The sequence below is a fragment of the Atractosteus spatula genome, chromosome 3 (genome assembly GCF_055471065.1).
Source record: "Atractosteus spatula isolate fAtrSpa1 chromosome 3, fAtrSpa1.hap1, whole genome shotgun sequence".
NCBI lineage: Eukaryota > Metazoa > Chordata > Actinopteri > Semionotiformes > Lepisosteidae > Atractosteus > Atractosteus spatula.
The window spans coordinates 52,504,978-52,528,880 of NC_142708.1; the positions used below are offsets into that span (position 1 = coordinate 52,504,978).

Sequence of the window (23,903 nt, forward strand, 5' to 3'; positions counted from 1 at the left end):
TACATCTAACACAGATCTAACTTCAATTTATAAGATTATTTACATTTGAAATATCATTTTATTCCCTACAAAGTGCTCCAGAAAGAGATGTACTGTAAGTTTTCATTGCTTCTCTTCCTGGGGTGCGGTCTTTTAGTACATACTTATCAGCGACCTTCAATATTTGACCCGATTGTACTTGATTATTTGCTAACTGCACTACTCACTATATAAGAAGAATCTGACCTTTGAGATGGTAATGTCTGGTTGAGTTTACGTGGAATGACCCCACTGCTTTTAGCAGTTCACCAAAAAGTGGTCAGCAGTCTCCCAGTATTAGGCCCTGCTCCTGAGCTCACTTCTCAGTTTAAAGTGTCTTATTACTTGATCCATTTCTCAGTGCGATTATTGCACTTTAACATAGTGAATTATCTTACCTTAGAGTGAATTTGGAGCTACTGTATGTTCTCCTATACTGCATTGTAGGACAAATGCTGCAAGACATAAAGTTAAAAAGAGACTAAATTCAGATTTCAGGGATAATGCCAGATATTACTGACAGAACACCATTTTATTCAATGTTGAATTCATTTGCTGTGCAGTTAGTACTTTCTTCCTACAAGGGTTCCAAAAGTGTTTCATTTCTTGTTGTTGGTAGCAGTAGCTTGGTAGACTGTCTCGGTTTTCACATCAAAGAAAACACAATATGAAAATTGTAAGAACAAAGCTAAACAAAAGCCTCAAAGATATTAGGTCTCTTTATTGCTTGTGTATTTGGTGACCACGTCTCATTAAAATGATTTTATATATGCTCTAAATTTATATAGTTTCATAAAATGTTTCTCACACAATACCACCCTAGAGTTCCGTTGTGAGTGTGGTTTAAGAGAGAAACTTAAGTGGCCTGTTGCTGTTAGCAGGCAGTTTGTGGATTTTGATGGGGGCGGCAGTCTAAGTCCCGCCTGGCTGCTGTCAGCTGAGTTTGACTCTATTACTTAACTCAATCAGTGCAGAGCACCGCAGAATGACTAAATGACTAAAGCTCTATAAAACCGAACCTTACCCAGCACGTTTTAATCATTTTTTTAAAGAGATGGAAGGGCAGGATGTGAATGCTGTCATTGATGATTCATGATCCAAATTAATCTTGTCTGTGGGACTAGAGCTGCAATTCAGTTTCTCACATTGCAGATAAATACAGCATTTCATAGCTATGCAGACAAATGGCAAGCCAACCCTTTCTGTCTGTACTCGGTATTATTTGATTAGAAAATTGAAGAATACAGATAAGATAAGATTTTCTCCAAATATCTCTCACTACCATTTCTATTTCAAAATATTGTTACTTTAAAAATGCTGATTTCCTTTGCTGATGCCAACTACTGCCCAATGACAAGGCTACCACTGGACTTCCAACTGGAGGGTCATGGGTTCAGATCCCAGCTGGGAAGCTGCTTTTATAGGGCCCTCACTTAAGCAAGTTCATATTGTATGAATGAGTACTCCCCATGGTTGTCATTTGTAAATACCTCAATTGACTTATCCAATTAAATAAGAGATTGAAAACCTGTCACTGATGTTTGTGTTCAATTCTGTGGCACCAAAGATCATCATCTGATCTGAAGCCAATGGTATCAGCAACAGATGTTGAAAAGACTATTTAATATTGCAGGGATGCAGTAGGTGTGTACGTGTACATTATTCTATAAGGCTCTGCATGGCTTGGCACCCCAGTACCTGTCTGAACTATTATCGCCCTACTCCCCACCTCGCAACCTCCGCTCTTCAAATTCTGCCCTCCTTACTGTCCCCCAAGCCCGTCTACATTGTATGGGTGACAGGGCCTTCTCCTGTTATGCCCCCAAGCTCTGGAACTCTTTGCCCAAGGATATCAGAGAGTCACCCTGTCACGCCCTCTGCAGCCAGAGGGCGCTCCTTCTCTGTCCTGTCCCTAGTTTCCTGCCTGCTGTCCTTCCGGTCCCTCTCTTTCCCTTGGGCTATATATTTCCGGGTCTTGCACTCTGCCCTCGCTCAGCATTGACGTTCGGATGTCCTGAGACCCGCCTAGCACCAGGTCGCCCCACGTCCGCTACCTGAGGGCATAGGTTTCTATACGGCAGTCCTGAACTCTTTGCACTAACAAGCCCGGGCCTTTTTCCCGTCTCGCCGCTACGCATATGGGTCTTTTTCCGCTCTCCTGCTCTCCACGGTTTGTCCCTTTGGACGTCCGTGACACACCCTCTAAACTACTTCAAATCCAGACTCAAAACCCTCTTCTTCAGAAAAGCCTTTACTTAACTGGTTCCATTCTTCACCCCTCTGCTCTTCTTAGTACCACCATCCACGGTCTCCCCTATATATTGTAATTGTGTCTTATCTTGTGTATTCTCCTTATTTATTGTTATACTCTTCTTATTTATTGTTATTGTCATCCTGTAAAGCACTTTGAGAAGCCACCTTTATAGGCACTATATAAAATAAAGTTTATTATTATTATTATTATTATTATTATTATTATTATTATTATTATTATTTTATTATTATTCAGACTAAGGGGTTCAGGACAATGTGGATCTGCAGTAATTAAATAATTAACCTCAAGTCACTTGACCTTAGAGTGGGGGTCAGTGTCGTGAGTGGACATGTCTACCCAACATTCTTGAACAGTATGTATTGTTTTTTCTTGAGATGGGGTAGTGAGAGGTAAATGTATCATCCCTGAATTAAAATCTACAATTTTAACTACTGTATTTATCCAAACATTGTTTTTTAGTTATTACTTACCCATCGTCTAGAAGATTAAATGTATGTATAATTTATGTTGTATTGGTATACACCAGGACATACCATTTACAATATGAAATAAATAAATATGAAAACACACCGAGAAAGAAAGGACAAGCTGCCACATAGAAACATATATATGCTTCTGTTTAGAATTTAACATGTGTTTTAATTTTGAGGTGAAACTGAACAATGATTGATATAAAATGTTCAAAATGGGGAGAGTTCTGGACATACTGCATTTCCCAACAGCTGGAAAAACAGCTGCTAATAATTTCGAACAGGAAGAGAAGTCAAACCTTCTGAGATAGGTTTACCATACTTAGATGGTGTAACCCACATGGAAGAAACTGTTAATCCACTGGAAGAAGAAAAAAGAAAAAGTAACATTTGCTGTTTTCTATCACAGTGGTTATTTTTTTTCAGTTACCTTAAGGGTCTTGTTTAACAAAACACAAGAGGAAAGTTAGAGGAAGTGTTTGTAAGACCAAGAACAGGGGACATTTCCTTAAACAAAAAGTTATGGGACAACTACCAAGACATGTTTTTTAAGCAGGCTCCTTAGAACCTTCAAGAAGTTGCAGGCTGAAATCCTCAGATTAATTAAGCATCCAAATCAACCTGACTCACCGATTGGCCTCCTCTAATTTGTTACTTTTGATCTTCTATTCTTTAGAAATAATCTTTGTCGGCATCAGGAAAGGCACAAGCATCATTTCATTCATGTGACACGTGCAGGTCTCTCTGCCCCTGGCAGGTTTCGATCCCAGTTGCTAAATTACGAATGTAATTAAGAATTAATTGATGTAAATTAACTGGACTAAACTCATGCAAACTTGGTTTAGACATAGTGGATTCATCCTGAAGTGGGGTAGCTGTGATGTGTATGGAGCAAGCCTCTATTTTTTCCTCAGGTCCCTACATGTTCACATTAGCTCCCTCCTAAGTATGACCAAAGGATCTGTTAAGTATAACCACAGACCACAGATTTAAGGATTTAGACATCCCTTTCCCACTTCCATGTCTCATTCCTACCTCAAGTTAAATTCTGTGTCAGCCAGGCAAGCCACTGACCACTGTGCAACTTCTAACAAACTGCCTTCCAGGCAGGAAACTAGAAATAAGCTTGAATGGCCTGCTTTGGTTTCATGGTCTATGGCTGTGTTCCTAAAACAGTTTCTTTTAATACAGGTTTGGCTGATAGAAAAGAATGTTAGTTGGGAGATCAAAGCGTGACATCATAGAAAAGTTTTAGTTCCAGCTGAAGTCAGACACTACAGATTGTGAGGCACATGGCAGACTAGGCAGAACAATCCTCCCTAGACCTCCTGTCTCAGTCTATCCTTCCAACCACTAAATCACAGTTGGTCCCACTTTCAATTGGTTAGAAACACAGATGGAGAAGGTCTATTGTGCACAACATAATGATTCAATGATGTTTGATTCTGTGAGAAAATACAGTTTCTCTTTTAAGTTTTGTTAATTTTGTTTCTGTCATCAAATTCTACTAAAAATCATTAAAATTGCATTAATCGTCTTTTACCTTATGCTGTATGAGTACTGTCATCAAATTCTACTAAAAATCATTAAGATTGCATTAATCTTCTTTTACCTTATGCTGTATGAGTACTACAAAAGCCACAGTTCAAAAAGGCTTTCTTTAAAACATACAATGAACAATCCTAATTATTTAAACAATGAGTAATTCATATATTTTGTACTTTCTTGTTTTTCATTTATTGCAACTCCTTTTGCTACATTGATCTACTGCAGGGCTCTATAAATTGCCTGTGTAATACTTATGAATTGTTTGTGTAAAAAAAGTGTCTTCTTAGGAGCCATATTTGTGGAAAATATTATTTAATATGGGAAATCTCTATCATGGGACTCACACACCAATATTTTTGTACATGTGTTTCACTTTATCCACCATAACACATAGTCTTCTGATTACAATTAATGTTCTTTGACTTCATATGTTGAGTTGAAATGTAAAAGTATGGTCCATCAGATTCATTAGTCACTGTTAGTAACTAGATTAAGATTGTACACCAACCTCACCAAGAACATGAAACAAGTAGGCCTAGGTGGTAGTTATGATATACAGTAGAAGTGCTAAACACCACCCCCACAGGCTGCTGAGCTAGTTCTTACTATGACAACTTTTTTATTGCTTTTTTTTGCAGCTTTTGAATGCTGGATATGAATATGTATATGAATATCTGCTGGAAGGATCCGTTTGTTTTCCGGCTGTATTCTGTATACAGAAGAATATACTTTTTTACTGAAAATGGTGTACTGTATGTACAAAATTCAAAAATATTATGCATTGTTTATTTTTTTTAATGGAATTAGTTAACGAAAATAGTTTTTTTTTTACTTTTTGTAACTTCTGGTCTGCCTGGTTGCCTAACTGATTAACAATTAAATTATTAAAATATTTTTACTGGAGTGCAGGATTGTTCCTTTAAAACATTTTATTTCTTTTAGGGTGTATTAATAGAATAGAAATATGATTGAACACTTCACAGCTCACCAAAACAAAGCACAGATCCATACAATACCAGATTACAATTACTTGATCATAATACTACAAATAATAATAACCACATTTAAATAGCATTTACCATCCCAAAAACACCATGTAAAGTCTGATTTTTATGCACTTAAATGCTCACAAACAGCAGATCAGGTAGAGAAGTCAGAAATTTACTTCATCGGTTGAAGAAAGGGGGAACTTCAGGTAAAATAAAACTGTTCAAGCCCAACGTGGGATTTATCCAAGTGGTTAGGACCTTAGATTAAAGTTTCATCTGAAGGACAGAACCTCCAACACCCTGTTCACTATATCGGGGGTACTGATTTGGAGAGTGATCCACTAACATAGCTTCCCTGAGATTTGACAATGTTACATGACAAGATCAGGCTATATGACGATAATGATGCTGTTACAAGTTTCTTTGTGCTTTTTTATATTACGAAGATCATAAATGAAAACTACAGAATTGCTGATCAGCAATTAGTTACAATTAATAATAGGTTTAATGACATGGGAAGCTTGTGAAAAAGTGTCTTTTGAGCACATGTGGTGCCATGGTTAGAATTGTTGACTCACAGTGCTGGGGCCCTGGATTCACATCCTGTGGTGCTATCTGTGTGGAGTTTATATGGGTTTCCTCCAGCTGTTTAGTTCAAAGATATACTGGTAGGTTATTTGACTTCTGGGAAAATTGGCCCTGGTGCGAATGTGTGGGTTTGTGTCTTTGTGTACCCTGCAAAAGACTGGCATTCCATCCAGGCTGTAGCCTGCCTTGTGCCTGTTGCTTGCCAGGAGAGGGTCAGACTCCCCAGAGACCCTGTATCGGATAAAGCAGTTAGAAAATGGATGGATAGACTTCTAAGTTTTCTGTCAAAACAACCTCTTTCCACCAGATGGCAATATTATCACATATTAATGTCCATGAAACAATACAGCCAATACAGAGCTTGTGCCCTCTACTCCTTATCCATAGTCTCAAATTGGAGTTTGCTTCTGCTTCATCCACTAATAAACCACATTTAAATTCAAATTAAATTAAAAAAATAATATTTAAGCAAATAAATTGTCATAATTTCTTGCAATTATATAGCATGTTTCATCCCAAAGAATCCTAAAAACTTTGCGCATAGATTGGGATTCACTTTATGGTCCTCTGATTTGCAGAACCATGCTGGGGAGTCATTATGCATCTACACCATCAATATTGTAGCACTCTTGGGTTCACGTGGGTATGCGTCCTCACTGCTGCCACCTCAGATCAGCCCTCCCACTGCTGGGGACTCGAACCTCGAACCTGGGACCCTGTTGTTACTCAACAGGGACCCAGCCAGTTGAGCTAAAGGGAAATCTCCCATCAGCCCAACGGCTGCGGTCCCTGCTATTCACAGTGAAGGGCGGTGACGTCACAGCGCTGGTAAGCCGGCTCGCACAACCTGCAATGTTGGCCGTATGCGTTACACTCTCCCCTGCTTAATTCGCCATCCTCGTTGAAGGGCTATCCCATCCCACTCCTGACACCAATGTAATAGTTTCGGGTTCGGCGAGGATGGACTCAGTGACTCAGACACTTGTGGAATAAAGACAACAGCTCTTTCATTGAACTTCAGTACAGCCAGCACAGCACTCCTGCACCCGCCCGACAGCAGAGAAAAATACAAACTGAAAATGAGAGAGAACGAGCAAGTGCCAGAGAGAGACAAGAGAGAGAGAGCATCACACTGGGGTCTACTTGGGTAGCTACACAGGGATAGGGTATCAATTGGATACAAGTATAACAGGGGTGCGAAACCAGGGAACTATTTACAAGAATGCGGGTGATCTCATCATACTGTACGCCCGTTTCACAGTGGGTCAGCTGCACTGGTCAGCGGCTTTCCTCATCCCTGCCCTGACCACTACTACTTCCGTCCTGCCCCTCGCCGCATACCCCAGCCGGGCGCTCGTGACTATACAAGGCCAGAGAGGAATTTAGCGTGGACACCAAGGTGAATGGCCCTATATTCTTTTGTTGCTACAGCCGTGGGATGTGCCATGATGCCATAGACAAGATATCGGTTTAAATACCATATGAACAGCACCTACATATACAACAGCATGGGATTCTATGTAAACCACAGAAGGCTATTGGTTTGGAAATTCTGACCCAGAGGGTAGAGAGTCACCTATACTGACCAGTGTTTGTCTGCCCACACTACTTACAGCAACAAACTTTCCTTTGAGGCTTCTCATCCCTACTGACCAGCCCCAGCATAACTTAATATCTCAGATCAGGCTGCTAGATTATATCACTGCTGCTAATGGATCTCATATAGGAAAAAATCAAATCAATATTTGCCTTCGGGCACCATAGTGGCAAAGTGGTTAGAAATGATGCCACACAGCACTGGGACTCTGAGTTTATTTCCTGGGGCTCAATCTGCACGGAGTTTGTATGTTATTCCCATGTTTTTGTGGGTTTCTTCTGGGTGCTCTGATTTCCTCCCACAGTCCAAAAACACTGGTAGGTTAATTATCTTCTGGGAAATTTGGCTCTGGTGTGAGTGTATTTGTATCTGTGTATACCCTGCCCAGCAATGGACTGGTGTCCCATCACTGGGATACTGGTGTATCCTGACTTGTACCCGTTTACTTGCTGGAATAGGCTCTGGCTCCTCCATGAGCCCTCTATTCAATGAAGTGGTTAGAAAATGATTGGACGGAATACTTACTTTCAAGCTTACCATTAAAGTGGGTGTTTTTGCAACAGGGATGCAGAAGCAATTTAGTACCCTGGACAATCTTGGAGACTGTCCAGGTGGACTCCATATGCAAAGGGAAACTTTCATCATCTCCTGTAATGTGCATACAATGAACACTTGCAGAGTGGATCTGCTCTGACCTTATTTCAGCAGTGGATCTCATGACCTGCAGCTGTGCTTTGGAATATTTTGTGATTAATGGGAAGAATTGTTTATTACAGTTCTACAGTATAACTTGAATGTATATTTACATTTGTGGCTCCTCTCTTGGATATGGATTTCTTGGAGAGGTCAAAAACCACACTAAATAATCCAGTGCCTGAATATAGGGGCACACAATACTAGCTACTGTACATCTGAAATAAAAGTATGACACCACAACGTAGGCACTCACCGAGTCCTGCATTGGACATACTAAATTAACGTGTCTCTTGTTTAGAAATTTAGCAAGTATATATTTTAGCAAGCAAATGCAGACATTTCACCATGTATCAAAAGGTGTTATCATGATGAAGCTGAAGAGAAAGGATTTATTTCCACATTACGGGAAATTTACCATGAAAAGAAAGAATAGGTGGATGACTTGAAAATAGAGTGATACAGAATGTATTGTTACAAAATTCATCTGGACAACAGACAGGAAGGCGTTTCAGGACCTATAACAGGTAAACCCAAAATGTTTTCTTTTTCATGCCAAACAACAAACATCAGGATTTTTTAATTAAAAAAATACTTCTATAATGAACCAAACAGATCCCAGACCCCAGTCAAAATATCTTCAAAGCAAAACGAACAAATGAGCTCTCGTTATATATATCGTTAATAGTTTCGCCTATGTTCTGTTTCCGTGTAAGAAAGAAGGTTACAGAAAGCCGCAGTTAATTAAATGTCTCTTTAAAATCACATGCAGTTTAAAATCAGGTGTGGTAACAGTATTTACCCAGGGGAGAGGTCACGTGTTATACGATAAAGATAACGAGGAAACCGAACACAAATGCCGCTTGAGGAGTTCCACTTTCTAGCAGTAAACTAATATTATTGATTTCTGGTTACAGTAACTGATGAAAAAAAAAACATTCTAAGGATATTTGTGAATTGGGTTGTTTAAGCATAATCGACGTCCCATTGAAAAATCACTTTTCCACTTTTTTGTTGTTAAACATGCTTGTGAATTATTGTTGAGGTTTCCTTGATTTCTTTGTACTAGTACAGTATCTGCACTGAAATACCCTTTTATGCGCAAGGCTTATTACAGGTTTATTTAAACGTATAATAATCGTGTCCTGGTTTTGTCTCTAGGCTTGTCCGAGTCTAGAGGGTTAAAATGTACTCTAGTTATGAAAAAGGCACATCTATATTTTGCTTAAGGCTGAATGCTGTTTGGGTTATTGTATCATTTAAAGAGCTTAACAGGCTAATGTACTGTATAAGAAGCTAAAATACATTAAAACAGACCATCTTACCCCGTTTTTTACATTAACAAGAAATTTGTAAGATGTTGTAAATTTTTGTACAAATACCTTTAATAAAAATACTTCTTTATCTCATTATCAGAAGAGAATCAGATAAAAGCCTAAACATACTGTACGGTGTCTGCATTTCACAACAAGAGCCGCGCATATACTGTACATGTTTGCGTCCGACCAACGTGATGATCAAGGAGTAAATATCGAAATAACGCTGTTAATTTTCCTCCCCCTCCTCAATTTGCCTGCATTTCTCCCACCCTCTTATCCTGGGTAATGGTTCTCCCCCTGTCTGGCTGCCTGTTACTTTGCATCCCCCCTCCTCCTTTCCCTAGGCAGAGAATGTTCCTCCCTCACAACAGTTCAAATACACTGCCGTCGATTTCAAGCGCACAGAGTTACACATGGTGCTCTGAGATCGTTGATGTAGCCTTCAATGTGAAGTAGTTAATAGCGGCTGGACCTAAGCTACTGTACCCAGAGCTTTCCTTAAAGCAAAGGTAAAGGACTTCGGGATCGACTTCGCCGATTTTGGTCAATTCGATGCTCTACGAAGAGAGCTCAACACACAACATAAGAAGCGAAAGGGATAGAGAAGATCCCAGCTTCCCGGCAGACTTTCCTGATTGCAAAGGGAGGCTGGACTAGTACGGAGACTACACCAGACCCGGATCTTTTTTCTGAAGTGGCATGGTTGAGAAGTAAAAAAAAGCCATTTCCCCTGCTGTTATCCATACAGGTAAGATTTAAAAATGTCGACTAGCTATTTCATTGAATGCGTATAATGACTGAAAGCTTGGAAGTTTGCTTTCCGGTAGCAACACGTTTGGTAACTGAGCAATTGCAGAGCCGACTGAGTTTTCTTCTAAATTATAACAAAGCTGTTATACAGCGGCACACCAAATATTTGTTTAAATTACACAATAGTCAGTATGTTGTTCACAGTCCAATCTACATAGTTTGGAATGGTCTTTTATATTACATTTAGAGCTGTAAAATATGTTCGCGTATTTCGCGTACTTTAAACAACGTCTTGGTTGTATTGTCTGAAATTAATCAAAAAAGGACAGAATTAACATAAATCACTTGCAAATTTCCTACGGCACAATTTTGTGTTGATGTCAGCGTTACAAATCTGTCAATACAACACACTGTGTGACAAAACATGTTATGGCACTGAATTTCTTTTCTCGCGTAATTGGCTTTCCTGTTTAACAGCAAATTAAAAGGCTAACACATTTTTGAGCGTGCAGGAGTTAAAAATATATTTTTAATGCCAGTAGAACATCTTTGGTGTGTGTTATTGTTCATTTGTGATGATGATCTCTGGCGTTAAAAACGAAAACGCCACGTAAAGTGAAATTGTGGCCGAAACATTTTTGGTAGAATAGTATCTTACTTCCAGTGAAGGAATATTATAGTACCCAATTAAAAACAACAGAAACACATGGTAGGAAATAAATGAGTGTTATTAACCCCTTACCTAAAATATTGTTGATTAACCTTTATTTTTAGTTTGTTTGAAATTACCTTTATAATTGTCAGTACTGAAACGGATTTGTTCGGTTTCAGGAGCACTCGCTGAGGCCAGTTTTTCTAGAATCGAGCTATGTTGACTGAGCAAAACGGGCAAGTAGTTGATAAAATTGTATAATGTGCAATTATTTATATTACTATTTACAAGTGTATATATAACCAATTCGTTGCCGCATATTAAAACTCTTATTTGCTCTAGAGGATAAATGTTCTTATAACCCCATCAATAAATTCTCTGTGCTGCACCTGATACGACAGCATTATTATAAACTAATCGTACGTAATAGCCTATATATGAACAACAAGAACAGACGGTAAAATTTAAATTCACAGCAAGGTGCAAGAGTCGCAGCTGTGATGAGAATCTTAAAACCAAAGAAAGTATCGATCACTTTAACATTTATATATGCGACACTGCTAACCAAAAAGCAATATTATAATTGTATGCAAATTATGACGTACGTAACGTGCTTCACTTGCAGATTACTTTGACAAAACATGTATATTGTTAATTATCCCAAAGGATGGCCCTGGATTTATTACTAGAAGAAAAGTGTACTACTGTCTTGTAAATGGTGTGCTCTGTCCTCCGCCGCTATGGAGCTTAAAATTCTTAGAACAACTTCCTTGAACCTGTCAGACAAAGCTGACAGCGAGCTGGAAATGGGTGATGTTAGAAATAATAGTATGAATAAGGAAACACACCATTATCCTAAATTCAAATGTTCGCTTCTTGTGAAAAGTCTTTTGGATCGGCGTCGGCTTTTGACGCTTTTGTAATCACCTGGTAATGATTACAATGTGGCGCATGCAATTGAAAAGATCAGAGCTGGTTACTGGTGGTTGTTCAGGATTACATCATACAGAGAGATACTTTGACAGATTTTTTTTCTTGCTGTAATCACCCCTTTTGCTGCAGTCTCTGCTTAAAGATATTTCACTTTAACGTCTGCCTTTCCAATTTTTTTACAAAATGTCCAGCGCCTATTTGGAGGAAATTTCCTGAAAATGCTGTGAAAGTATGAGAATTGTGTTTAAATTGTCGTGGGTCTAATTTCATTTCCGTCTTTTGGTTACCTTTTAGGATTCAATGAAAATGTCAGTTTATGTCCATGAGAATCGCAAGTCCCGAGCCAGCACAGGCTCCATGAATATCTACCTGTTCCACAAGTCCTCTTATGCTGATAGCGTCCTCATGCACCTCAATGCTCTCCGGCAGCAGAGGCTCTTCACTGATGTCCTTCTCCATGCTGGCAGCCGCTCTTTCCCTTGTCACCGTGCCGTCCTGGCTGCCTGCAGCCGCTACTTCGAGGCTATGTTCAGTGGGGGGCTGAGGGAGAGCCAGGCCAGCGAAGTTAACTTCCACGACTCCATCCACCCCGAGGTGCTGGAGCTGCTGCTCGACTATGCCTACTCCTCGCGGGTCATCATCAACGAGGAGAACGCGGAGTCGCTGCTGGAGGCCGGAGACATGCTGGAGTTCCAGGACATCCGTGATGCGTGTGCCGAGTTCCTGGAGAAGAACCTGCACCCTACGAACTGCCTGGGAATGCTGCTGCTGTCAGACGCCCACCAGTGCACCAAGCTGTTTGAGCTCTCTTGGGGAATGTGTCTTAGCAACTTCCCCACCATCTGCAAGACGGAGGATTTTCTGCAGCTGCCAAAAGACGTGCTGGTCAAGCTTCTCTCCCACGAGGAACTGGAGACGGAGGATGAAAGACTGGTTTATGAGTCTGCCCTAAACTGGGTGAACTACGACCTGGAGAAGAGGCACTACTTTTTCCCAGAGCTGTTGCGCACAGTCCGTCTTGCCCTTCTGCCTGCTATCTTTCTGATGGAGAATGTCTCCACAGAAGAGCTTATTAACAAGCAGCCTAAAAGCAAAGAACTGGTGGACGAGGCTATTCGCTGTAAGCTAAAGATCTTGCAGAATGATGGTGTGGTCACAAGTCTTTGTGCTCGGCCACGGAAGACTGGCCATGCCCTCTTTCTGTTAGGAGGCCAGACCTTCATGTGTGATAAGCTTTACCTGGTGGATCAGAAAGCCAAAGAAATCATTCCGAAGGCTGACATCCCCAGCCCTCGTAAGGAATTCAGTGCCTGTGCCATTGGCTGCAAGGTTTATGTCACAGGAGGCCGTGGATCAGAAAATGGGGTATCCAAAGACGTCTGGGTCTATGACACTTTGCATGAAGAGTGGTCCAAGGCTGCCCCCATGCTTATTGCCAGGTTTGGCCATGGCTCTGCTGAGCTTAAACACTGTCTGTATGTGGTAGGCGGACACACAGCTGCCACAGGATGCCTCCCAGCATCCCCATCTGTGTCGCTGAAGCAGGTTGAGCAGTATGACCCAGCGATCAACAAGTGGACGATGGTGGCGCCTCTTAGAGAAGGGGTGAGCAATGCGGCTGTAGTGAGTGTCAAGCTGAAGCTATTTGCCTTTGGGGGGACAAGTGTGAGCCATGACAAGCTACCTAAAGTGCAGTGCTATGACCCACTGGAGAACAGATGGACTGTACCAGCCACCTGCCCACAGCCCTGGCGCTATACAGCTGCAGCTGTGCTGGGCAACCAGATTTTTGTCATGGGAGGGGACACTGAATTCTCAGCATGCTCTGCGTACAAGTTCAACAGTGAAACCTACCAGTGGACTAAAGTAGGTGATGTGACTGCAAAACGCATGAGCTGTCAAGCCGTGGCTTCTGGTAATAAACTCTATGTTGTTGGCGGTTATTTTGGCACGCAGAGATGCAAAACTCTGGATTGTTATGACCCGACACTGGATACGTGGAACAGTATTACCACTGTGCCGTATTCACTCATTCCAACAGCTTTTGTGAGCACCTGGAAGCATCTTCCTGCTTAGAAATGGCATGAAGGCTTAAAGGTAGGAAATGCAGATTATTTTGTATTAAAGGGTATTTTGGTCATCATAATATTATTACTACCTCTTGATAACACGTTTTATATAAAAACATACATTTAGAACATTTATATCTGGTAACAGTGAGTCATACTCCCACCTTTACTGGCTTATTAAGAATTAGAAAAGAGCTGGTAGCAGTTTTTTTCTAAATATAACATATTATCCTCTCTAATATAAGGTTTAGAATGAATTGCATTCTTTATTAAATTGCACTGATACCGAATATTGAGACGAATGTGGATCACTGATAAGATAAAATGTTACAGCTCATTGTTTGCTCAATTTTTGGGGGGGACAGAAAAATACAAAGTATGTGGACAATATATGGTCAAATATGATCTTTAGCAATGCACATTTTAATCGGGGTCAGAAATTTATCTTACCTGTCTGATACCTGGATAATTTAAACCATTCAGTCACGTTTAAAAAGAACTGCAGCATCTCACAAGATCTGTATTTCCTCAATAGATTTCTTTATCTTACAGTGGCCTCATAGAAAGCAGAAATACTTGTTTAAAAAGCTGCACATTTTATGAAATGTGTAGGGAATGTTAGAGTAGATTTTGATATCCCCTTTTGTTTCAGTTGAGGTTGATTCATTCAGCATAGCCTGCAGCACTCTTGACTGCATTCATTCATGGAATACAAATTCTTCATGGCTTCGCTTTATGACTCAGGTCATCACTGAAGAACAAAGCTTACTCCTAGTGAAGGTACAAATTCACTATCAGTTTAGCTTCCCTAGAGGCCTTGCCTGCAATTGGGTTTGTATTTATTGGAGGATTAAGAGTTCACTGAATTATGAGACAGAGGGGTTAGTCAGAGGTTAATCAAAATGCCAATTAGACATGCAAAAAGTGAGCTATTTTTTGCCAGAAGCAGCACCCTGGTAGATTAATACAATATCAGTCTCCTGGCCTTGATTTGTTTATGTCCTAAGCGTGGGTAGAAAGACCACTATTGACAAAATTTTAACGGTCCACCAACTGAGTGAAATTTTCTAATAGGCTCATTTTGAAGTCAAATTAGCAGCCCTTTGTCCTTGAAGTGCAGGCTGGTGGTGGCGGCTGTGCTAGAGAAAAGGCTGGGGTAGGAGTTGATGTGGGGAAAAAGAGAGGATTTCTGAACAGTGACAGCTTTGGGCTGATAGAAAGCAGATCAGGTCGCCTGTTGTGCTGGCAATGGTGGTTTACTGGACAAGCAGCCCAAGCTACTTCCCAACTCAACCAGTCTTCACACTGCCCTGTTTCGCCCTGTTTAGCCCTGTTTGATCATAGTAAACCGACTGAATAGAAGCACATTTGGCAGCATTTTTAACGTCTGTTTCTGATTTGAAGAATCGCAGTGTCTATTGTGGAAGAGGAGAGGGATTGAGAATGCAGTCTAAACGGTTATTTTAAGACCGTTCTTTTGCAAAGTTTATCCACAGAGTCATGTTTTTCTCTTCACACTCCTTTGAAGTGAAGCCAGTTGTGATAACGTGGAATTGGGAATTGGGATTTAAAACACTAAAAGAATATTGATGCTCTTTCTTCGTTTACTTCATAAAGGCACTTTGTTTCCCCAAAAATAATCATAATTCCAGACACTTCTGTCCATGCTGAGTTTTTTGCTTATATTTATGAATGTATATTGTTACTATATTATTACTTATACTACATTTATTAATTCAAGAATGGTTACAAACAAGAGGAGAACATTCTGACAATCTAGCCTATTTGATAGTAGATAATTGATACCAGGATCTCATCCAAACTTTTCTTGAGAGAAACCAGAATATCAGCTTCAACAACACAGCTTGTTCCAGTCTCCCACAATCCTTTGGGTAAAGAAGTGTCTCCTGCTCTTGTTTTTAAATGCACTTTCATGTAGTTTCTTTTCGCTCTATGGATCATTTATATAGTTTGCCTTCTTTATAGTTTTATAGCTTTTATTTTTTAAACATCAGAATGTTACATCCTATGTTTTTTATAAAACACCTTGGCAAAGCGCAACAAAGATAATTGCACAACTTACTGGTAAGCTAAAATACACTGGGATACATGACCCATAGGTTGTATGTGTATTTGCACTCCTTTTTGAGGATGCCAAGGATGTGGGTTAGAATTCCACTGCTAAATTAGTTTGCATTTGGAATGTTGCCCACCTAAGTTGACAGTAAATTTAAAAACAGTGGTTCCTTTATTGGGGGCTATTAATTCTCTTAAAACAGTGGCTAGAGGCCACAATGAGACCAAAGAACAATGTTGTTATCCTCTCCTCTGAAAGCTAGTTAATAGGGAGAGGAATGGGAAAAAGCTCTTATTGACTTTCGGTTTTAATGCTGATTTGGGGGCATTTGCTCTTCTCTGTCTGAGAAAACAATTGCTTTGACCCACCCCCCACCCCCCAGCACATCCCCTCATCAAAAATAAGCTTTTTTTTCTGGAGATAGCAGGCTTTCAAGGTTCTTGAATGTACCTCTGTATTTACACTCATTGTTAGTTGGTACTGTAAGTAATGGCAAGTCATTTCTGTGGTACCTTTATGTACCTTTATTTGTGTAACAGAAGGGGTGTTTTTGTTCACTTTTTTTTTCCCCTAGGGAGGCTGGAAATGGAAATTGTTTGCTAATTGCTATTCTTGCTTTGCAACTTTGAGACGGATACTCAGTCTTTTGCCAAAGATAGCAAATCATTTTTATTACCCCAAATTACCAGTGCTTTAGAAAGCCAAGTGGGAGACACAAGGAGGAAGCATGCTCATTGTAGAGCCCATTGTGTTCTTTGAGTAGCAGGCAAACAAATCTCTTTTTAAACCCAGACCACACGGGGAGGCTAAATACTATGAACAATATTACATTTTGACATGTGCATTATACAGTTCTTTTAGTGCTGGTGGGAGTATTGGATTTGCCAATATTTAGAAGAAAAAAATGGTTTGAAATCAACTGTATTGAAGGTTGAATTCAAAGGGGTATGCCTGATGTCAGCATATGTGCATATGTAGAGAGCCAAAAGAATATAGCTGTGCATAGAACAGTCCTGTGCTCAGGTAATGTCTGAAATGTCAGTCGTCCCCCCCCCCCCCCCCACCCCCTTTCGATTGTGTAACAGGTGCAAATGTGGAAAAAATGAACTATCAAAAAAAAAGTGTACAGACTGGGAAAGTCTGTGACACTTCAGATGTGCCTAAACAATTTATGGATAGTGGTTTGAAAAAAAGAATGGAATCCATTCCTTTTAGGAAATTTGAAAAGCTTTGAAATCTTTAACTGCTGCTATTAACATTAGATGTTGAAAGGCAGAGGTGAAATGAGTTTCATTCCCTGTGAATGAGTGGATTATTTCTTACTACAGCAGTACAGGGGATAATGTGTAGCACTCCATCAGTTTCTTCCTTTTATATTCTGCCTTCACTTTCTGTATTCACTTAATATTTTTGAGAAATCATTTTGTGCCTCATGCTATACCCATTGGACTTGATGAAAACATTGTTTTTCTGTATACAGAATATGAGCTACATTGAGCTGAACGATTTTTGTTTCCTTTTGTCTCCTCAGATTTTTCTGTGTTTGCAACCCATCTGCTGGATTTCAACTGTGAAGAAGCGCACTTTTCCATTTGGCATGAAGGATGAACTAAGGAATTGAAGGCTGGGTGTGTGTGAGGGGAGGGAGGGGGTGGGGAGTTCATGAAGAGGATGTTTTCACTTGGAATGTCCGTGTCACAAACTGGACGTGAAGGACCAGTCCCTTTCTTACATGCTTTTAGGCATTTTAGAGGTATCAGCATTGTCTATGTGTGCGCAAACGAAAACAGTGTTTTTGCAAAAGCTGTTGTAATCAAAGATTAACGTCAACTGTAATCACTCTCCACAAAGAAAAAAAAGGTGCAGAGGTTTTCAGTGGTGCAGACGAAGTCGCTTGCATTTTCCATTGACTTGACTTCCGCTTGTGCGTGAGATTTGAAATGGCTTTCACTTCGCATTGTGACAGTTTGAAGCACCGCCGTCAGCTGTGGGGAAGCAGACGTCTGCCCATCGCTGGAGTGTCAGTTTGAGTGAAGATACAGCTGAATCTTTGTTGCTTCCTAGCAGACAATAATATTATCTCATTGTGGACGTTGTGAGACTGAGCTATATGGTTTGAAGGGACAAAGCCCAGCAAGTGTTTTTAAAACACCATGAAAGACAGAAAGGGTCTAATGTTCTAATCCATAGTAAAAAAAAGTATAAAGGTCATTTTTAAAGAGCATAATGCTTGTCTGAAAATACTGGCTTTAACATGTGTTCTTATTTATATACAAGTTCTGTTTTTTTATTATAAGAATATATTTTTTCCTAGTTCATTGTATTTATTGTTTTGCTGCTTGTGTTCACACACAACATCCAGAGGATTGTGTAGTACATTGCATGGCCACCTTTTTTTTTGTTTGGCTGGGCTCAATCATTTTGCACATTTTTGATGTCTTGGACGTTGAAACTGCAGTTTTGTAAGAAACGCTTATCTCTGTCCCCTTTGCCATAGGGCAAGGCCTCCACCCAGGAGAGGATGTGAGGTTGTTAGGGTGTCTCAGGAATCAAGCAGTCGGAAATGGAAGGATTACAAGGCCAGGAGCTTCAGTGGCACCAGTCGGAAAAAGCCTGATTCTAATCGCCAAAGGTGGCTTTCCGAGGCCAGCAGGCAGCAGGGCTATACAGCATGTCTGAGGATGAAATTAATGAGAAAGGTGCACTAACTCAGAAATGAGAAAAGGCCTAGACTAGAATTTCTAGGATTAGTGCTTGCTTCAATAAAGCTCAATTCATTGATGGCATCTAACCTCCCCCTAACCATCTAACCTCTTGTGAACTTGTGTACTCCACTTGTGAACTGAAAAGGAGGTGAAACCACCAATTGATATGAAGATAACATAGAGTGTAATGACTGAGACCATAATATAGTCTAGAAAGGAGAAAAGGAAGCTTATTCATTGCCTGCAGTAGAAGATGAGGTCCAGTTTGGCAGGAATATTTAGGAGTGATGGGGAAGTAACAAAGAAGCAGTCAGATGATTCCAGCAGGAGGAAATAAGATGGTAGTTTTTGACTGGCATTTGGTGGGAATGAGTTTGTGGCTCACTGCTAGTAGTGTACAGGACTGGAGGCTGGTACTCTCTGATAGAGTACATCATATGATGAGTGCCCACAGAATGTTTTGTCTTTAGAAAACCACATTCTTTTGGCGTCGCAGCAGTGTTGGTTTATTCCTTGATGTTGACTGCAACTATACCAAAAAGAAAAGAAAAAAAAGCTAACCTACAATGCATATCATGTCTAAATGGGAATCAAGCATCAAGCTGAGTAAAAGCTCTGTTGTAGAAAAAGAAACGTAATCAGAATATAATGAAAACTGTTTTTCCGTATTTTATAAACACATTTGGCTTTTTTTGCCTTGATGTCACTATGATTTATATTGAGACTTCCAGTTTGTTTCATTATAGTATTCAGGCCTATATGCTACACGCATAGCTATGCATTCTGCTCTAGTTTCTTACTTGGGGTGAACCAGGGGTGAACGTGAATAATAGTCAGGGAGTGTTTTTTTGTTGGAAGATGTTTTGTAGAAGAATAAGTGAAGAAAGTATGGAAAACAACAGAGAAGTCTCACATAAATTTTACTAATGTAAATGGCAGTGAAATGTGAATGTTTTCCAAGGCATTGGAAAATTTAAACACAGACATCATAAACTCTTATGAGTGCAGAGAAAAAAATAAACTGAAGTAATAAGATAAACTAAGATGAGGATTTGGGACTTGTTTGGTACCAAGAGGTTCATGAACATCTCTGTGATGTTAAAACCCAAAGTTGGCACTCTAAACAAGTAAGTGGATATTTTTTCAGAAACAATTAGATGATGGGTTTTCTTGTGTGTAGCTGGGTAAATGTTTCATCATCTGTCTTCCTTCAAACTCTTGCATTGCAGGTTTTCGCTGTCCAACCCCTTTTCTTTAGCATAAATAACATTGTTTTTAACATAGTAGAACAAGAATGCAAAAACATCTAAACAGGATGTTGAACCTAATTGGAACGTGATGACACTTTGTCTTGTGGTGTGTGGGCTGTCTACATCAGCTCCCAACAGGTGGATGCACATGAGGACCCCTGTTTTATCGAAGTGATGTGGGAATTCTGGCATGCTGTTCAGCCACTCCAAATTTGCAACCCCCCTAGTTTGAAACCAAAAGCAATTCACAGCACACTGCACTTCAAAACCATGACATCAGATAAGGGGGTTCTTCCTATTTTGTCCATGAGTTGCCTTAGAAACGCTTAACAAAGGACAGCCTTCCATTTCCAGTGTAATAGTGAGTGTTTTTTTTTTCACAAGGCCTGACACCTGTCCGAGTAAGACCGATTAGAGATGAATAATGTCTTTGCCCTGACTGGGTTAGATGAGTTTCAAAAATATGTTGGTGCACGAACTGACAATGTATTGGTGTTTTTCTTTTTCTTCTGTTTGTGGACTACTGCTGTTTAATATTATTTTGTAAAAGTGGATTTTTTTTTCACAATGTGAAATTCATGGCTAATAAACTTTGAGAGTTTTTCTCTTTACTATAAATAGTCTTGTTTTCTTTTTCGTTTACAGTCTTGGTTTTTACTGGACATGCAATATTTACCATGCTGAAATCTTGCCTTATGAATCCCCTTAAAATGATAAAATGTTTTTTTTAAAATTCTAAATAAATCATATTCATATATCATAATACACATTTTTGTATTTAGTCCATTCATTGTAAGGTTATTTTAGTATAAAAAGCACTGCTTTGCTGAACTTACATTCTCAAGTTCTTAAATTCTTAAGAACTTAAATTGTTTTTTCTAATAAAAAAACATGGGGCCATTTCCACTTAATACAAGAACCATATTGCACAGCTACACTGCACAATAATGTAATTTTTCAGAAAGAATGTATATGGTAACAAATATGTTGGCATTAGCCTAAGAGTTTTAAGGAATCATGAAAAAGAACAGTGCCATAACATATGCAATACTATTTTAAACACAAACCTTATTAGAGTAAGTATTTATATGCAGTTTTATGGACTTATTTGTTTTCTCTCACTTATTGCATGCTGTAAATTATTGTCTTTTTGTTCTATAATTGGGTAACTGAAATAATCTTATCTAGGCCCAGCTTTAGTGAAGCATATCTCTTTAGAACTTGGCAAGCCAAGCCAAACAGTTGCCTTTTTTATTGAGTCGCCTTGGCAACCATAACCTTTATCTGTTAACTGTGGGGGATGAATGAGAACATGAAATTTCATAAAGCCCCTTCTTCAATTTTCGGCTCAGTTTCATCAGCCAGCTGTGAAATGTCTCTTTTTGGGGATTCCTTTTTCCAAAGTCAGGACATTTTTTTACATGCTGAACAAAGTTGCTTAAAGGATGGAGTCTTATTTTAAAGCTTCCAGTTTCGCTGTACATTTTTTTAAGCTTTTAATAGTAAGCTATATTTTGAAAGGTATTATGGTGATGAAAGTTTACTCATTATTCTCTGAAGTCTTTGCCTCCCTTTGTTTCATATAGTGTGGAGAACGAATCAGGCTAAATGTTCTGTAACAGACTGGGGAGCAAAGTCTTTCAAGTATGACTCCTTAATTTGTTGAAGTGGCATTTATCAATGAAATATGAATTTTATAAACATCTTGCACCTTCAAATAAGGATTGCCTTCATTCTAGTGCTTCTATACCCACTGCTGACAGACCTGTTCAATTGAAATTTTTACATTTTACATGGAGTTTGTTTTGTAAAATAATAATCGAGCAGTAATTCTTCATTTAAACATACAGTAAAAGGCAGTTGCGTAAAGGAATGATTTCTCATTTACAACATCGATCTGTCCAATAGCCTCAAACAAATGTTACACAGTAGACAAAGCATTGTAAGATCAGTAAAAAATTAAAAATATAACGACACAGAAAATAACAGGACAAGGCATTGTTAATAACTGCAAGTGTTAGGCAAAAAAGGTTTCATCCATTATCTGAAACCACCCTAAGATATGAAAGAGATATTAGGAGCATAGGAATAAAGAGTTATGTCACAAAATCAAACTCCAATTAATTGGTATTAAAAGTTATTGATGCAAATATGGCTCACTGGGACTGAGCATCAACACTACTGTTCTGTTTCACGGTTTGAATTTTTTGCGACTTATAGCTCAATTTCTGATACTAACATCACAGCACAGTGAGAACTAATTTGTGTCTCTCCTGCACTGCATTCTTTCATTAATGTGAGGAGCCTACTACTGCAGAACATATACAGCCATCCTTAACATAGTTTTGTTTTCAAAATGTGTATCTGCCTAATATTCTTTACAAAATTGCTCTGTAACATTATTTTCCCAGAAATGTTGGCAATGATTTAAACAAGCTATAATAAAATGAATGGGATGTTAAACCTATGAATTGACTTTATCCTTAGTACTCTGCCTCTTTTGTACATACAGTATATAACACACCTACTTACCCACAGCTGTTATAACGATCATTATTTTTTATTAATTTGTTTGGTAGTTGGTTTTATCCAAAGTGACTTATATTTGTACCCACTGATAGAGTTAAATATTTAGTAGAGCAATCCGAGTGCACTGTCTTGCTCAAGGGTACAACAGCAATGACTCACCTGGTATTTGAACTCACAGTTCCAGTTACAAGTCCAGAGCCCAAACTACTTTAGCACCTATGAAAACTACTTTTAGCATTAACCTGTATTTGTTTTCACTAGGCTTATTACCCTCCAGCTAATAAATGTAGTATACACAAACTACATTTTAGAGCTAACAGGGGGCTATCAGTCATATTTCTGTTTGAAGAACTCTGCCTTTAATATAACTATCAATTCTACATTGCTTTTATTCTTAATTACAATAGCTTGTTGTTAATGGTGTGATTAATTTAAATATTTCTGCACATACTATGAACATGACTATTGGTTTCCTACTGGTGGACAGTCCTCAGCAATTTGTATGCAATAGATCAGTTTCACAAAACAAATACAAGCTATCTGCAGATACATAGAAAAGTTGACATAATAAAGCAAATAAGAAGGAAATTAGGAAGCGTTAATTAATTGCCAGTGTTTTAAGAGCGCTGGCTTGAGGTCTGTCTCAGTTGTTGCTTTTTTTCCTGTGCAATTTTCCAGGCTCACTGAAATCAAAGAGAAAATGTAAGAAGAATGTATCTTTTGAATTATTATTTTTTTAAAATCATAATGGTGTCACTTTGAAGAAAAGAATTATGGGTTTCTTAATAAATGTGATGGCAAACTTTGCAAACATTGCACTTTATGCAATGAGTTGGAACCATTTCCCAATCATCCTAAGAGTATTTAAGAATATCAGGAACTGTTTAAAACAAACAGCTATGCAAAAAATGACAATTTGTTAATACCAGACAATTAAATATCTGTGTACTAGTTATATCCATGTAAAAGACTCAGAAATAGCATATAATTGTGTACAGCTTTTTGGGTTGTACTATATATTTTCACAGACTAAAAATACATCAATAGGTAAAATATGCATTTACTTTGCTTTAACTCGGTCCCATAGTAAAAAATTATTTCAGCTGGTTCTACTTTTAGACATTTCTGAATTTAAAAAGTACTTAACAGTATCAACAATTAATGTAGTTTAATATAGACTGTACAATCCATTTATATATAAAATCTGATTAAGTCAGTGTTGAAGCTTTAGAAAAGATGTGGTCAAACCACAATAAAACCTTGGAAAAAGAGTGTGAATATCCTGTGGTAAATTTACCATAGTAACTAAAGGGAATAATTTATTGTTGCTCAATGCAAAGCTTAAAGGAACTTCTCAACAAGCTTCTAATTTAGATGCGGTTTCATAATTTCTTGTTCACTGCTTGCTAAGTTCAGACTTTGCCCTGGAAGCAAGTAGTGC

General features: G+C 38.9%; 1 protein-coding gene across 2 annotated transcripts; it reads left to right on the plus strand.

Annotated features, from left to right (window-relative positions):
• The first annotated feature begins 9,900 nt into the window (after positions 1-9,900).
• Positions 9,901-20,541, plus strand: enc1 (ectodermal-neural cortex 1). Of its 2 annotated transcripts, XM_088912260.1 has the most exons (3): positions 9,901-10,245; positions 12,127-13,929; positions 17,510-20,541. In XM_088912260.1, exon 2 carries the CDS (start codon positions 12,133-12,135, stop codon positions 13,906-13,908), a length of 1,776 nt encoding a protein of 591 aa, XP_088768386.1. In that variant the 5' UTR covers positions 9,901-10,245; positions 12,127-12,132; the 3' UTR covers positions 13,909-13,929; positions 17,510-20,541. The 2 variants fall into 2 exon arrangements, with proteins under 2 accessions (XP_088768386.1, XP_088768385.1); XM_088912259.1 differs by lacking the exon at positions 17,510-20,541 and having other exon boundaries at positions 10,163-10,245; positions 12,127-13,943.
• The last annotated feature ends 3,362 nt before the right edge of the window (positions 20,542-23,903 follow it).

What these genes read in the sequence shown, in the direction of transcription:
- enc1 (XM_088912260.1), top strand. Translation starts at nt 12,133, where the DNA reads ATGAAAATGTCAGTTTATGTCCATGAGAATCGCAAGTCCCGAGCCAGC.